The sequence below is a fragment of the Oryx dammah genome, unplaced genomic scaffold (assembly GCF_014754425.2).
Source record: "Oryx dammah isolate SB20612 unplaced genomic scaffold, SCBI_Odam_1.1 HiC_scaffold_27, whole genome shotgun sequence".
Lineage (NCBI taxonomy): Eukaryota > Metazoa > Chordata > Mammalia > Artiodactyla > Bovidae > Oryx > Oryx dammah.
The window spans coordinates 101,417,477-101,432,354 of record NW_024070211.1 but is presented as its reverse complement, the minus strand read 5'-3'; the positions used below and the strand labels follow the sequence as shown (position 1 = coordinate 101,432,354).

Genomic DNA, 14,878 nt, shown 5'->3' with positions numbered 1-14,878 from the left:
TCTCTCTCAAAGTATTTTGAGTAATCCTTGAACATTGGGGTTTCTTCAAGGGGGCTGATTACAAGTAGCCTTTCAAAGTAGATATTTAGTGAATCATCATATTACCCAAATTACTCTCATACATTTTTCAAATGGTTATAATCTCATTTCATTGTATGAATATGTGAGAGAGATATACAGGAAAATTTGGAGAGCATTCTTGCAATGATAGTAAAATAGTCCCACATCTAAGAGCAAACAGGCTAAAGTTAAATAGAAACAGAGGTAGATCGGTGGAAAAAAAAAACTGAGTCACACATTTAGGAGTCAAGAAAAGTCCTAAAAGATCTAGGGATTGTCTTTAAATACAAGTTGCTAGTGATTCATCAGTGGAGAGTTTCTATCATGCTAACCTACAAGGAGATACTCGAATTATATTTAGGAGAAAACTTCCCAATATTGAAGGCTGTTAAGTGATAGCAGTTACAAAGTCAATTCATAAGTCAAGAAAAAACTACTAGCCAGTACATTAGAGTCCTGAATGCAGTTACCTCCATAACATATTGCCAGATCACTACAAAAGAACAGTAATACCATCTGAACTACTGTAAAAAATAAGGAGGATGAAAATCTTAAGAAATGCTTTTCCCAAGAGGGTTAAAAACAGAAGTCTAAAGAGTTTCAATGATGGGAAACCATACTAATGATCTTGGAAGATTTTACTAGTAAGGAGTACAATGCCATTTGTATCTAAGTCACTGTTTTCTGGGAAAATGAAGAGGTACATCCTAATATAGCTCTCATCATAGTTTGTTCATGAAGTTCAAATCGTTTCAATCCTCTTGAAACATCTACACCTCCAAGTTTTCTTAACATCATTACTTGTGTCTAAATTTAAATATTATGTTCAAAATGTTCTACATTGATTTACTGATTAACACTAATGAAAAAAAAAGACAAGACACTTTGCATCACAATTTAAAATATGCAAGGAAATTAGTTAGGATAAATATTTATTTCCACATAACATGTCTTAGTTGTGAAAAACACAATATCCTAGTCACATTTACACATTACTTAAACTTTGCAATAAATTACATTCAAGATATTCAATAATTTTGACCAGGAATCTGAAATTAGGAGGAAATATATAACACTATGCTTTTCTTATATTTTATATGATTTCAAAATATTCAGATTAACATAGGGATAGCATTAAAATTCACACAAGAACAAAATGACTATAAAAGTACTCAGAAATACAGAATTTCATTGGATATGAGTGCTTATTCAAATAGGTGATCATGTGAAGATTTTAATTCACTATGATCATCTTAAACAGAACAGTTATTAATATATTAAAACACTAGAAGGCTGCTTTGGGGACTGACGGACATGTACAGCTAATCTAACTCATAAAACAATGGGAATGTTTACATCTAGTGTCTGTATTAGAAAATACACAAAGGCAATGCATTTGGAATGGAAAGTTTCTGTAGTTTTTCCTTGGCGTTTATAAACACAGACTTTATTAACTACAAACTCTTCTTATATTTTTTAGGCTTATGCTCCATTGAAGAAATGGCTCCTTGAAAAATTGTAAGGGGAATTTTACAGAAGGTATCAAAATGTTGAACCTAGTGAGGCCCTGTTGTTTATTTGCTTCATAAGCTTAATCACAAGAGGATTTGTGGTTTTTTTTTCACTTTCATATACATTTATACTCAGAATATTAATAGTTCGGAAAAGCCACAGGGCTCTGCATTATTGCTAAGCTAGACATTGAAGATTATAAGGTTGATGATCATTGGTAATTCTTAAGAAACAAGAGCACTATGAGATTTCGTCTTTATTCACATTACTCAAAAATTCTATACTTTCCTTCCTCTTGTATAAACTCAGTAAAGATGAATTATTTCATATAGACTGAAATATCTATAGAAACTTCTCAAACAGAATCTGAGATTTTCATTTAAAAGATTATTTTTCTACAACATGCATTTAGTTAAGAAGTGGAAAAGAGCTCTGCAGAAAAAAACAATTGGAGACCATCAGTCTAACATTAGAACATGATTCAGAAGCAGCATTAAGCAGTCTATGACCTTTAGCAGTGGAATAAATGTACAGGAGTGGAATTTCACATACAATGACTCACCACGTGGCATTCCATAAGTATGTATATAATAGGCTTATTTGGAAAAGACTTGTTGTCAATGGGAGATAAATTTAAGTATATTTCTGATAAAGATTTATATTGAAAATCTCACAAAACCTATAAAGTTTTTCTAAAGCATTTCATACAAGCTTAGTATTTGATCATGTAATCAAAACTTGAATATTAAGCAAATACTACTTGGTTCTTTGCATTAGTATCTGATTCTTTTAAACAAGTTGTGAATAGGTTTCCATATATATTTTCCAAAATGACTTTAAGTTTTAGTTACGTATAAATTCTTAAGTATTAAATATCATATTAAATCAAGGAAATGCATAAATACAATTATTAAAAATGCTTTCAAACTAACTTTTTGATTTGGGTATTTTGAAATAAGTCACTAATGCTAAGCTATAAAAAATAAAAAGAAGTAAGACTACCTTCCAAAATTCTTCTGAATGAAATTATCAGGTATCTTCAGGTCCCTAGGTAGGAAAATACAAACTAGGTAAATATGACTTATCTCTTTAAGAAAGCTATTGCTCCCGTAAAACTGACAATGAGAATCTAGTGTTTACAAATGTCTAAAATACAGCAAGGAACACAGAGATTCTTGCATTAGCTTTTGTATATGCTCACAAGGGTGTCTCACTGTTCAGAAGTTTAAACACAGTAATGAAACAAGTATTGCACTACTTACAGTATGAAGGTGGATTTGAGATGAAAGACAGAATTTATAATACATGATCAAAGCAGTTTTATGAATAATTGTGGCACTCTTCTCTTATATATGTAAAAAATAAACTGAAGATCAGTCATAGACAAGTTTCCCTGTCAACACCTTTCCCTGAGTCAGCTTTCTTCTCTTTTCGGCTTTCAATGCTACAGGGGAAAAAGGAGAAATGTATTACTTCAATCCAGTGAGGCCCCTGGGAGACCTCATTCAGACACAAAACCCATCAATTTCAATGACCACAAGGGCCCTTAGGCATTGCTTTTTCATGCTGTGAAGCATCAATAGATAACAACGATTAAAATCCTCTGCACTCAGTGAGGTAGAAACCAAGAACTGCAGAAAAAGGAAAATTCAAAAAACAGAAACTAAAAAACAAAACCAGACATTTTAAAAGCAGCCCCCAAAGCATGCAAGATTAATACCATGGTCCTCATTTGGCCAAATGAATCATTGATGATTGTTGCAAATGCCAGTCATGCCCCTCCCTGTCTTAAGATAGCACTGTATGATGAATGACATAAACACGAAGTCGCAGTAGGTATTTCTGGGCCCTGCTGCAAGTGGCGCGTCCTTTGTGAACAGACTGGATTCTGATCTTGCGTGAGAACTGCACTGTTGTCAGGGGAACAGGCATGCCTCCGCTGGTCTGGAGGACCCGGTCACCCTGCACACTGCCCTCCAAACACCCATGCCATCTCCTCACAAACTCCTCCTGTCCATTAGAGGAATCATGTTTCACCTCACTCCTTTTGGAACAAACCCATTCCCAAGTGGCTTCTGTTTTAACTATCCTCCAATTAACTTTATCAATAGGCAACCTGTTAATGTGACTCGCTCATTTTTTAAAAAAATATTTTTCCAATACACACTTTACCTAATCTCAAGTTGACAGTTTTTATGCAAAATTCAAATAACGTGCTGACACACAGGAAGCTCACACCAAGAGCACGTGCTCCAGAGGGCAGCTCGGCTACCTCCCAACCACGTGCAGCACAGGCCTCTCCTGCTGCTGACTCGAGGGCAACTCACAGTCAGCCTTTGGGTCCCTCAGCTGCAAGAACCCATACATTTTTAGTGCTAATTTTGGCTCAGTATAACTATGAAATGGTTGATGGTGGGGAAACCCTTGGTTTTATATAACTCTCCTCCAAGTCAAAAAGTGACAGTTAAAACCCCCGTTCTCCTACGGGGCTTCCTATGCAGCTTTCTTAGTGGTCAATAATTTAGACACATTTTAAGAATGTGTTTTTTAAATTGTTTTTTCCTCCAATTCAAGCTAGAAACAGCCCTTCTCAGTTGTCACCACCACCCGGCGCCATCAGGTAAGAAGTGCTGGAGCTTCTGCCATCTGTGGCACGCTGCCAGCGCTGAGAGCTGGTGTGAGCGGGTGTCTATGGCACCCGGGTTTGTGCCTGCCACACTTCACAGCACACACTCCTTACAGGTCAGAGCAAAGCAACTTTTTCTCTTTTCTTTTCTCCTTCCATGAGAAAAGATGACAGTGTGCACATGATGTGTTGAGAGGCTTAACTCTATATTTTTAACTCCTCTATCTGCATGACTCACTTTCTTCTACTTTAAGTTCCTTTCAGATGACAAGTGTCTGCTACCCTACTTTCCAAATTAACTTTTCCCTGGGTACTACCTGACTCCCAATCTCTTCTAGAAAACAAAGCCAATGAAAAGGGGCAGCATAGAGCAGTGGGGGAAGCCCTGGGCTTAGAGTCAGATGATGACTTTCAGTTCCGGAAGCGAAGAAGGAGCTATGTGACCTTGGTCTAGGTATTTAATTTATCTGGGACTTGGTTTCCTCATCTGTCAATTAGTTTTGGACTAAATGGCCTCTCATTTTCTTGCAGCTTGAATATCAGAATCCTGAGGCTAATCGTCTCAATTCCAGTGAGCTCTATATTTTGAAAGATAGAAAAGCACATTCTATCTATGGGGGACTGTGGAGACGGAGACACACTGGTCTCTACACTTGCACAATCCCCATGTGCACCATGTTCCATAACCTTTTGAGAAATGAGCAAACTCCCACAGCACCATTAGCCACACACACACACACACAAAGCCATTCAGAATGTCAATTTAATTCACAGACATGCTTCCTTCTGATGTCCTGCTTTGGTCATACTGGTTGTTTGTGACAAAACAATAACCAATTAAATGATTGGGCTTCCCCCTCCCCTGCCCACCCTGCTCTTTAAAACCAGTAGTTTTGGTATCAGGTCAGATTTCATCAGTGAAGTAAAAATTTTAAAACTCGCTCAAGACTTTCATGAAAAATATTATTGACTTGAATCTTTTTAGTGCATGGCTATTACTCGATTCCTTGCTACCTCATTTTCAGGATGCCAACCAATTCTAAACTTCCATTGTAACAAATACATTAGATGTATGTATTAAATTTATATCATATCTATTACATGCTACCACAATAAACACATATTGCATATCTATTATATACCAGGTACTCTATAAGGACCAGGGGACACAAGATGGATGAGACAAAACATAAGGAAGTCATATTTCAAGAGAGGGCAAAACATGACCCACTACCTTCATGCTGCCAAGCAAGCTATGAAACTGTTATTTGTCAATGACACCGTAATAGCTGATATACACAACATTTACCAAGCAGTCATGAGAGGGCTGAGGCCTAGCAAAACAGCATTAAGAAACACCCAACACAGAGCGGGGTGGGGTGGAGGGACAGAGGAAAGCAGGGAGAGTCCCTAGACCCCACCTCTGCCACCGAAACAAAACCGCGTGCTGCCAGGTACCTGCCCCAGAAGTGCTGCTCTTAGGTGTCAGCTGATCAGAGCACTTGCCCACCTGCTCCCAGTCAATGCGGTTTTTAATGGGGCCGGTTTTCACCGGTTCATTTAAATAAGCTGTGGAGGAGCTTGTCACAGGTTCGCATAGCGCTGTTGAGCTAGGATCAGATTAGACACCCCACAGATGCGGTAGAGCCCACAGTCAGCTCTTGGATCCTTTCAGTTAAACTGGATGATTTTTTTTAGACAAGTAAAGTAAGTGAAATAATGGAGAAAATATAACTGCTATATTCTGCCACTCAGAAGAAGGTATCTGGGCTTCTCTGATAGGCAGTAGGGCCTATAGTGGGGACCAGAGGGAAACAACTAGGGCTGGGGAGTCAGAGACCCTGGGAAGCCAGCTTAGGTCTCGAGAGTCAGACCCTGGGAGGCTGGTCTTCAGGGCTTTTCTTGCCAGTGGATACTCTAGCAGGTATAGCATTTCTACAGTTCCTAGTCATCAAACTGCAGTGCCTTCAACACATACCAAGAGAGAGCAGTGGCTTTGGGAGAGTGTTGCCGTTACTAGCAGTGGTGGTTTTAGGATTTCTAGAAGCCACACTCTTTCTGCCAGTTTCCACTGTTACGAAGACATTAATCACTAACCAATAGACATGTTATCACATGGAAAGCTACAGATTTTTATCACATTTAAAGGTAAAGAAAACTGGGCAAACTTTCATTCCACAATAGTTTGAATCTTATGCTAGTGGGAACATATGTTCAAAGAATAAGAAAAAAAAGTGGTTATATGAAAATATAAAGGATGATCTATTTAAAATTGGATCTGCTTTTAAGCATGGTACATTGTTCACTAGAATTAATCTACTGTGAGAAGTAATCTGACATAGATATTTTAAACAATTGAATTTTTCTGGTGAAAAGCATCACATGACATTTACTTTAAGGAGTTCCTAAAATATCATGACATAAAACTGCTGCTTGAACCAAAGGAAAATAGGGAAAGCATTTTCATCTATATTGCAGGAAGAAAAGCAATCTCTAAATTTGATTGCCTCAAATTTCCCACATATTCTCACGCCTGGAATTTTATTTTGAGCTCATAAACTTGGGGTTCACATTTTTAAAAATCAGAAAAATGCCATATTTTTAATGAGAAAGGGTCCCCAAGCATATATTTCAATATTTTTGAGAAACTACCCTTCTCATGACTCTGATTTTCTTCCAAGACTTCTAACAAAACAGAGTTACTGCGAGGATGACTCTATAAGACTGCAGCAGGGATCTTTGGGAAAGGAAGATCAAGCATGGCTTAGAATAAAATATTACTTCCACTTGAGCCAAGCAAAGAAATACATGAAGATTTTAAAGCCCTGTTAAAAGACAGAAAATATCGACCAGAAGTCTTTGAAAGAGCCTTTCAAGTAACTTTTGGAACAAGTGTTGGAGCTATCTAAGGAGGGAAAGAGAGGGAGATGGGGAGAAGGAGGGAGAGAGAGATAACTGGAAGTAATCCCCAGCTTTACGGGGTGAAGACCCCTAGGCTCTCTGCACATCCACTGCTGTCTGACATAGACATGACACTGAAGCAGCATGCCATTTTGGGGTGACAAAAACCAGCAACAGGAGATAGTCTCTAAGTTTAATGTTGCTTCTTCTTCTGACCCATGCTTCCAAATAATTCTCATGAAGATAAAGCTTGCAGTTTTGGAAGCATGTTAAATGGAAGCTCTCAGCTTTACAATTTCTTAATTCAAGGGATAAATTTTCTTTTTCCAATATAGAAATCTGATGTATTACAAAATACAGCTCTATTCGATTTATTGATTTATATACAATGCATTTGTATAAGTCATGTGGGGGAAAAAAGTACTCAAGTTGCAAACTCTCTTAAAGAGCTGAGCAGTTATAGGAACACTGTAAACAGTCTGATACTGGACCTAAGCCCAAGACTCTCCATGCCTTTTGCCTCCCCAAAACTCACACAAAGAACATAGGCTGACCAGGTTTCTAGAAGACACCACTTAACAAAAGGAAATGCAACCAAGGAATAGGTGTGAGGGAAAGGGTCTTACCTTTGGGAAATCAGCTTCTAGAGTGATTAGGAAGGGGAGCTTATGACAAAAATGTAATATAAAAAATTAAGTAGAAAAAGTTAATTTAAGGTCATAAAAATAAAAGGAAATTAATAATTAAACACTGTTCCAAATCCCTCAGTCTCTCTTAATAAGAAATATTAGCATAACACAGAGATTTTTCTTCAGATCAACATCTAAGAAGACAAGATGGTTTGAACTCTTACTTATAAATTCTGGAAAATGCATTTTGGAAATTCTGTGATGACTCTTGGTATTTAAGAACACATTCTTCCCACCTCATGCATTTAAAACTGTCATCCACAGCTATAGGAGCTGTATGTAATGTTTGCATACAGAGAAGAAAAATGCATAAAACTTTCCGGAGCTGAAAGTTTTGAGGTAAAAAGGTTAGGGAAGATTTTTCAGGGCTGGAATAAAGGACTGGAAATAAACTAAATACAAAATTACCATTGCAGGTGCCATATGGGTTTTAAAAAGAACAACAGGAAAATGCAAAATATGGTCAGACATCTAAGGGGGTCCTAAGAAGTGGATGATGAAGGAATACACTAAAATCCTACCGTCAAAGTGTAGGCCAAAATGAATGTCCAAAAATGTCCTGCATTGAAACTCATTTATAGCCCCACTTCTCCCCACTGTCATAGTTTTGGAGTGAGCATTTAATTGGAAAGGGAGATATTGAAAACATACCAACAAATGGGATCTTTGTGATTTCTACCACTTTTTAATTTTCTGAAATATTTTAGAACTAAGTTAAATGGAAACCAATACTATTCTTTTGCTCATGGAGTCATGTCATTAAATGACTGGGTTCAGTACAAATTCACATTATTTTAGAATTCAAACCTTTTAGAAGGAAAGCTTGACTCCTTATCTTTTGAGTTATCGGCAGTAATCAGAAGGTTCCTCCACAAGGCAGTCTTTGACATTTCATCAGAAATATTGATCACAGATGGATCATCTCTAGATAGGAGTTTACCCAAAATGAGATAATAAACATTAAATAAGAAACTGCAGTTATCTATCCATAGATACTAAATATAGGACAGTATTATGCCTCTGTACAGAATTTTTGATAATTAAAAATTAAGTATTATTAATAATTGTTCTCTCCAAACAATTTCACAACTATGAAAAATTAAAATCTAAATGAAAGATTCCAGTTATACAGAAGCTGGTTTGTGGGACAGTTTTCCTAATTCTTTCCCAACGACGGAGTCTAGGTTCTACATGGTCACTGCTGGGCCTCTTGTCCCTATACTCACAGCCCAGTATAGCACTTCACCCTCTGCTCAGACTCCATGGTGGCTCCCACCCACTCAAAGTAAAAGCCCAGTGGATGGGCTCTGAGGCTCTGTCCCCTTGCTTGCTTCCCCTACAGCTTTACCTTCTGCTATTACTCCCCTGCTCTTTCCTCTCTAGCTACAGTGCAATGGCCTCCTGACTGTCCTGGGACCCCACAGGCTTGATGCTCCCTCATGGTCTTGTACTTCTCTTCCTCTGCCTATAATGTTCCTTTACATGGTATGAGTTTGGCTGAAAGTGTGTTAGGGTTTTTCCATAACTTAAGAAAAAACCCAAGCAAACATTTTTGCCAACCAAATATAAATAACCCTTTCCATTCTTAGTTCAAATGTCACCTGCTCCAATAGGCCTTTGTTGACTGCTTTATTTAAAATTTCTGCTTCCATCTCCCCGTAGCAGCTTCATCCCTCTTTCTGCTTTGTGTTTTTATTTCATTTTTCACCATTTGAAATATATACCATATTACTTGTTCATTTATGTATTTTCTGTCTCTCCCACCTCTATTCTACTTGAATGCAAGCTTCATGAGAACAAGGATTATTGAACATTGGTCCTCTGCTGTTTCGCCATGAGCCAGACAAAGTCTGACGTTTGGTATCCACTCAACAAATATTTTATTCAGTGCCTGGGGGAGCCTGTAATATTAGGACCTGTAATTATGCTGGATGCATTTTTTTTTACATTTTAAAACTGCACCAATTATAAGTCCATTTAGAACTCTCTGAAATATTCCCAGGGCCAGAAAGGCAACCAAATATTAACAGAGATAAAACACGGGCCAAGCCAAATAAAGTGTCATTGTGTGAGAAATCAGTACTCTTTTCTACCACAGGTAAAAATGATACTCTGCTATGGGAAAAGTCATGTTCTACAGGAATCCTAAACTGATCTCTCATACCCCTCATTGTGGACATTCACAAGAGGGCAACAAATTAAATTTTTAAGAGGAACACTGAGAGTCTGGAGCAAAACAGTTCTCACAGACTCCTTCCTTCCTAATCTGGACATCCTAATCTGTCTTCCTTAATATGTCTCATTAATTCAGCCCTTGGTAACAAAGAATGAGATCAACTAGCTTCCAAAAGAGTCATGGAGAATACAAGTTTTTCATAATATTATGTGAGAAAGAGTCTTGTGCGCAAAAGAGTTTTAAAAATGCTGGCTACAACAAAATTAAACTTTTTTAAAAAAATGCCAGTACAAGTTAGATTCTTTAACATGCCAATGTGCATTGTGAAACTCTAAACTGGAATGTGGTATAGAACATTTTTCAGACTTATTAAACCACAAAATCCTTTTAAGAGGGGTACCACAGGAAACTAGGCAGATTTCTATAGAATACAGTTGAGAATATGCTGATTCAACTAAACAATCAACAGGATTTTAAAACTTAAATATTATTGTAAAAAAAGAGAGAGAAAGGGAAAAACGTCTTCTGTACTTGTGCTCACTCTTAAGTGGTAGATGATAATCGTATTTTTTATATCTAGGAAATATGATCTTACAGTCAGACCCTGAAGATCCACTCCTATTTTTTTAAAGCTATGAGATTCCCTCCTTAGTCAAAAGCCTTCTATGCTTTTTTTCTTGGCATGGCCCTAAATTATCCTTAAGCACTTTGGGATCATATATATATAATTTTTTGCCAAATACTTTCAAACATTTTTTATTATAACTTAGAGAAGTTTGCTTTTTTTGCTATGTCTCTGCACATGAAGAAGATTAGCATATTTTGGAGAGTTACATAAATATTTCCTAAAATTACTAGTATAACTGAATCCTTCAATTCAGGAAATAGATTATCTCTTTGGAAGTATCTTTCAGTAGGGGTAAATCCTATGTTTTTCCCAGAGTTCAAACATTTACATGTGATGGCTTTAGTGAATACCTAACTCATTTATTCCAGAACTGAATACTGATCTGTCTTCAGGTGCTACTTTAAAAGAATATGCAAGAACTTTCATGCTCATTATAAAATACAAGACCTAAGAGAACAGTTTCCCACCTCACTTCATTCTAAGCTACTTAGCCAGAGTCACACGGCTTCTAGTGGCAGAAATGGGGCAGGATAATTGAACACCCAGTTTTAGTTCTTTCCACTCTAACACAATTTCAACAAACCTCAGTAGGAATCCACACACATGAAATTCTCAAGTAGCGTATATAACAACATATTATATTACTCCAGTTGGTGTGTTTTTACATTTATATCTTACCTATATTGCCCTTCCAGTGGGAGCTGTACTGTGCCCTCATCTTCCATAGCTAGCATACTTTGTTCTTCCTGGAAAGACAAATGTAAAATATACAATGTGAATCTGATGAGCCTCCATTTTACATTAAAGAAGAAACAGAAATTAATATTTCACTATCTCATTAACCTCAGAACCTTCCACTTTGTTTGCATTTATTAATGCTAGCACAGGTCCTTTCAATAAAGTATCAGCTACCAAGAACAGAAGTAATTAATGAGAGTCTCATACCACAAAGCAATTTAAATGCTAACAACAATCTCCTTCATGTCATTCAATATAGAATATGGTTAATTTCCAAGCAGATTAAAACAAAAATCTAAATTTTACAAGGACAAATGTATTGGTAATCATTTTCATTATTGTAAAGTTGAAATTACATTCCCAGAATGCTCCATTAGAAAGCAACAAGAGACGTATTTAATAGAGCAGTGGTTCTCAGACTTTCGTTTACACCAGAACCACTTGGAAGGTGTATTAAACATATAGATTACTGGGCTGTACCTCCAGAGTCTGATTCAGTAGATCTGGAGTAGGGCCTAAGTACACATCTTGGGTGATGCTGATTACGCTGGTTTGAAGACCACACTGGTCTGAGGACCACTGCTCTAGAGACTTGGTAACAGACAGTGGAAGATATGGGGAAGTAGAAGTCCCTGTATGGACCAGAACACAGGAGTACTTTCCACTTAAGACTCAATATATGCTTTTGTTTTAGGCCTCAGATTTCTTCTTCAGTGCAATATTCCACCCTTCTCCAAAGGGTAGAAATGTTTCATATATTCATTTCTTCATATACAAAGTCCATATAGTCAAAGTTATAGTTTTTCTAGTAGTCATGTATGGATGTGAGAGTTGGACCATAAAGAAGGCTGAGTGCCAAAGAATTGATGCTTTCAAACTGTGGTGTTGGAAAAAACTCTTGAGAGTCCCTTGGACAGCAAGGAGACCAAATCAGTTAATCCTAAAGGAAATCAACCCTGAATATTCATTGGAAGGACTGATGCTGAAGCTGAAGCTCTGATACCTTGGCTACCTGACGAGAAGAGCTGACTCATTGGAAAAGACCCTGATGCTGGGAAAGATTGAATGTAAAAGGAGAAGAAGGCAGCAGAGGATGAGATGGTTGGATGGCATCACAGACTCAATGGACATGAGTTTGGGCAAACTCCAAGAGATAGTGAGGGACAGGGAAGCCTGGTGCGCTGAAGTTCATGGAGTCACAAAGAGTCAGACATAACTTAACAATTGAACAACAAATGTTTTAAAAGTATATCTTTGGGATGAAGATAAACTTACGTAGCACTGAAACACCCTAGTTTAATTTGCAATAATGTTATCATTAGCCTTTTTCCATGTACCAAAAATTAAATGTAGTAGCTACAGATTATAGCTCCTATTTCATGCATTTATTTTCAAATGGGTCAATCAGGAATGTTCAAGTTTAGAGAACTATTTGGGGCCATTTAAAACTGTTAGAATTATTGGCCCTAACTCCAGAAATGAAATTTTAAGTTGTGGAGAGATGAAGAGCTAGGTCACTTTCCTGACCAAATTGGGAACTGAAGAGAGAAAAAAAGGAAGGCCCTGGAAGGTCATTGCTTTCCCTCTTTCAGTAGCTTAGCAGAAGCTTGGCTGGTCTAAATCAGCTTTGGTTGATATCATTTTTTCTGGCATACAAGTCTATTCCTAGGGTCCTCAATTTGCATGCTGCCTAGTCTGAAGAACCACAACCATTTTTCTTGTTACTTAAAGAAATGGTGTTTTCTACCTCCTCTTCAGCTAGCCTATGAATTTATGAGGCAATGTGGGGGCAGGTCTTGTTTTCACTCTTGAAATGCTCTCTGTACAGATCTAACCTGTGACCAGGCATGCTCCCCTCTGCTGAGCCCTCAGGCTCTGCTGAGGTCTTAGGCGTTAGAATACCTCTGCCTAACCTATGTAATAAAGGAGAGGTCAGAGGACTGTATGGGATATGCTATTTCTCTGCTTAGAAGCTGCCCTCCCAACCAACCAGTGTTATATCTGTACTCTGTGATACTATTGACATGTAGCTGTTATCCCTTTGCATTATGGGAATTTATTCTATTCTCTTTCTCTGTTACATATCAAGGAAAATTTTTCTTTGAAGACCTCTAAAATATATATTATTTCTTATGTATTATGCCTGTTCCCCATGTTATGTGGAGGTACCATCAGAACTAATTCAAAGTGAGTAGACAGTATCATTGGTTTGAAATTATATATTTAAGCACTTGTGCAGAGCTAATCCGTAGTCTAAAATGACGCATGCCTTGCAAATGGATTAGTTTCTATATATGGAAATGATACATGGACCATATTAATTTATATGCACACCATTGAGGCCACGGGTAGAACACATTTATCCTTTCAGGAAGAAAGGGTTACTTTTTCTATAGAAAAGGTTATCTTAATGCACATGTGAAAGTGAAAGTTGCTCAGTCGTGTCTGACTCTTTGTGACCCCATGGACTATACAGTCCATGGAATTCTCCAGGCCAGAACACTGGAGTGGGTGGCCTATTCCTTCTCCAGCGGATCTTCCTGACCCAGGAATAGAACTGGGGTCTCCTGCATTGCAGGCAGATTCTTTACCAACTGAGCTATCAGGGAAGCCCTGATGATGCGCGTGGAGGGACATAAAGAGTAAACAATCACCAATCCCCGGTGTTATTTAAGTAAAACCAAACACAAGCAAAACGTAATTCTTTTCTTGGTTTTCTACTGAAAGGTAAGATTGGTATGTAGTATCTTTTCTGACCAACTCATAATAAAATGTAAATAAGCCAGGTAGAAAGGTTTAATAAAGAGTAAAAATTGGGGAAAAAAGAAAGGAACTGAAGAGAACAATGGTGCCATCAATGCCTGGATTACCTGGCAGCAGAAAACTAAGGCTCAAGATTCAATCTAACAGAAAAAATTGGATCAAAGCTTTGGGAACAATTTTGTTTTTTTCCTCAGATGATTTTCCACTTTTCTCTCAAATTACTTTCAATAATTATTTTGCACTCTGTGGCTTGTTAGCATGTGTGGGCTTTATACTAGTCATAATTCTATCCAAACAAAAACTCATCACCTCTAAAGATAGCATTTCCAAGCCATGCTTATCTGAAGAGAAGGGTGGCGGAGCAGCCGCTGCCTTCAGTGCCAGAAGGAAGCTGGGTGGGCCCCAGAGCTTGGGGATAGAGGGCCGGCTGCATCCCAGGCAGCTCTGTGAGGAAGCCAAAAATCGAGACTTTCTGGGGAGGAGCAGTCAAATCAGGCACTAGCCGTCACGACAATCACAACCTCTTTTATCTCCATCATACAAGGAAAGAGAGAGAAAGCAAAAAGCTTACTGGGTATCCTTAACTTTGTTAGTCTGAAATATCCTAAAATGAGTTCCATTCAGCATTTCATTTACACAGTGTCCATCAAAAATCTGCTGAGTTCTACAAGGATGATGATCAAAGTTTACCAAAGAGCACTTGAGGGGGTTTTGCCAATTTGACTACAGGAATGTTCATAGTCTGATTTGAACACCAACTTTTTATTCAGATAACCAAAGCATTG

General features: G+C 37.6%; 1 protein-coding gene across 5 annotated transcripts in view; it reads right to left on the bottom strand.

The window, feature by feature from the left end:
• Positions 1-956: 956 nt before the first annotated feature.
• SLC4A10 (solute carrier family 4 member 10) overlaps positions 957-14,878 on the bottom strand; it is a 347,705-nt gene continuing 333,783 nt past the window's right edge. For 3 of the 5 annotated variants that reach the window (XM_040229231.1, XM_040229229.1, XM_040229233.1), the window contains 4 exons: positions 11,271-11,338; positions 8,596-8,712; positions 7,726-7,764; positions 957-3,016 (listed from right to left, as the gene is read on the bottom strand). In XM_040229231.1, coding sequence (XP_040085165.1) covers positions 7,752-7,764; positions 8,596-8,712; positions 11,271-11,338 — 198 coding nt within the window. In that variant the 3' untranslated portion in view covers positions 957-3,016; positions 7,726-7,751. The remainder of the gene's footprint in view (positions 3,017-7,725; positions 7,765-8,595; positions 8,713-11,270; positions 11,339-14,878) is intronic. The other 2 variants (XM_040229230.1, XM_040229232.1) reach the window with 2 other exon arrangements.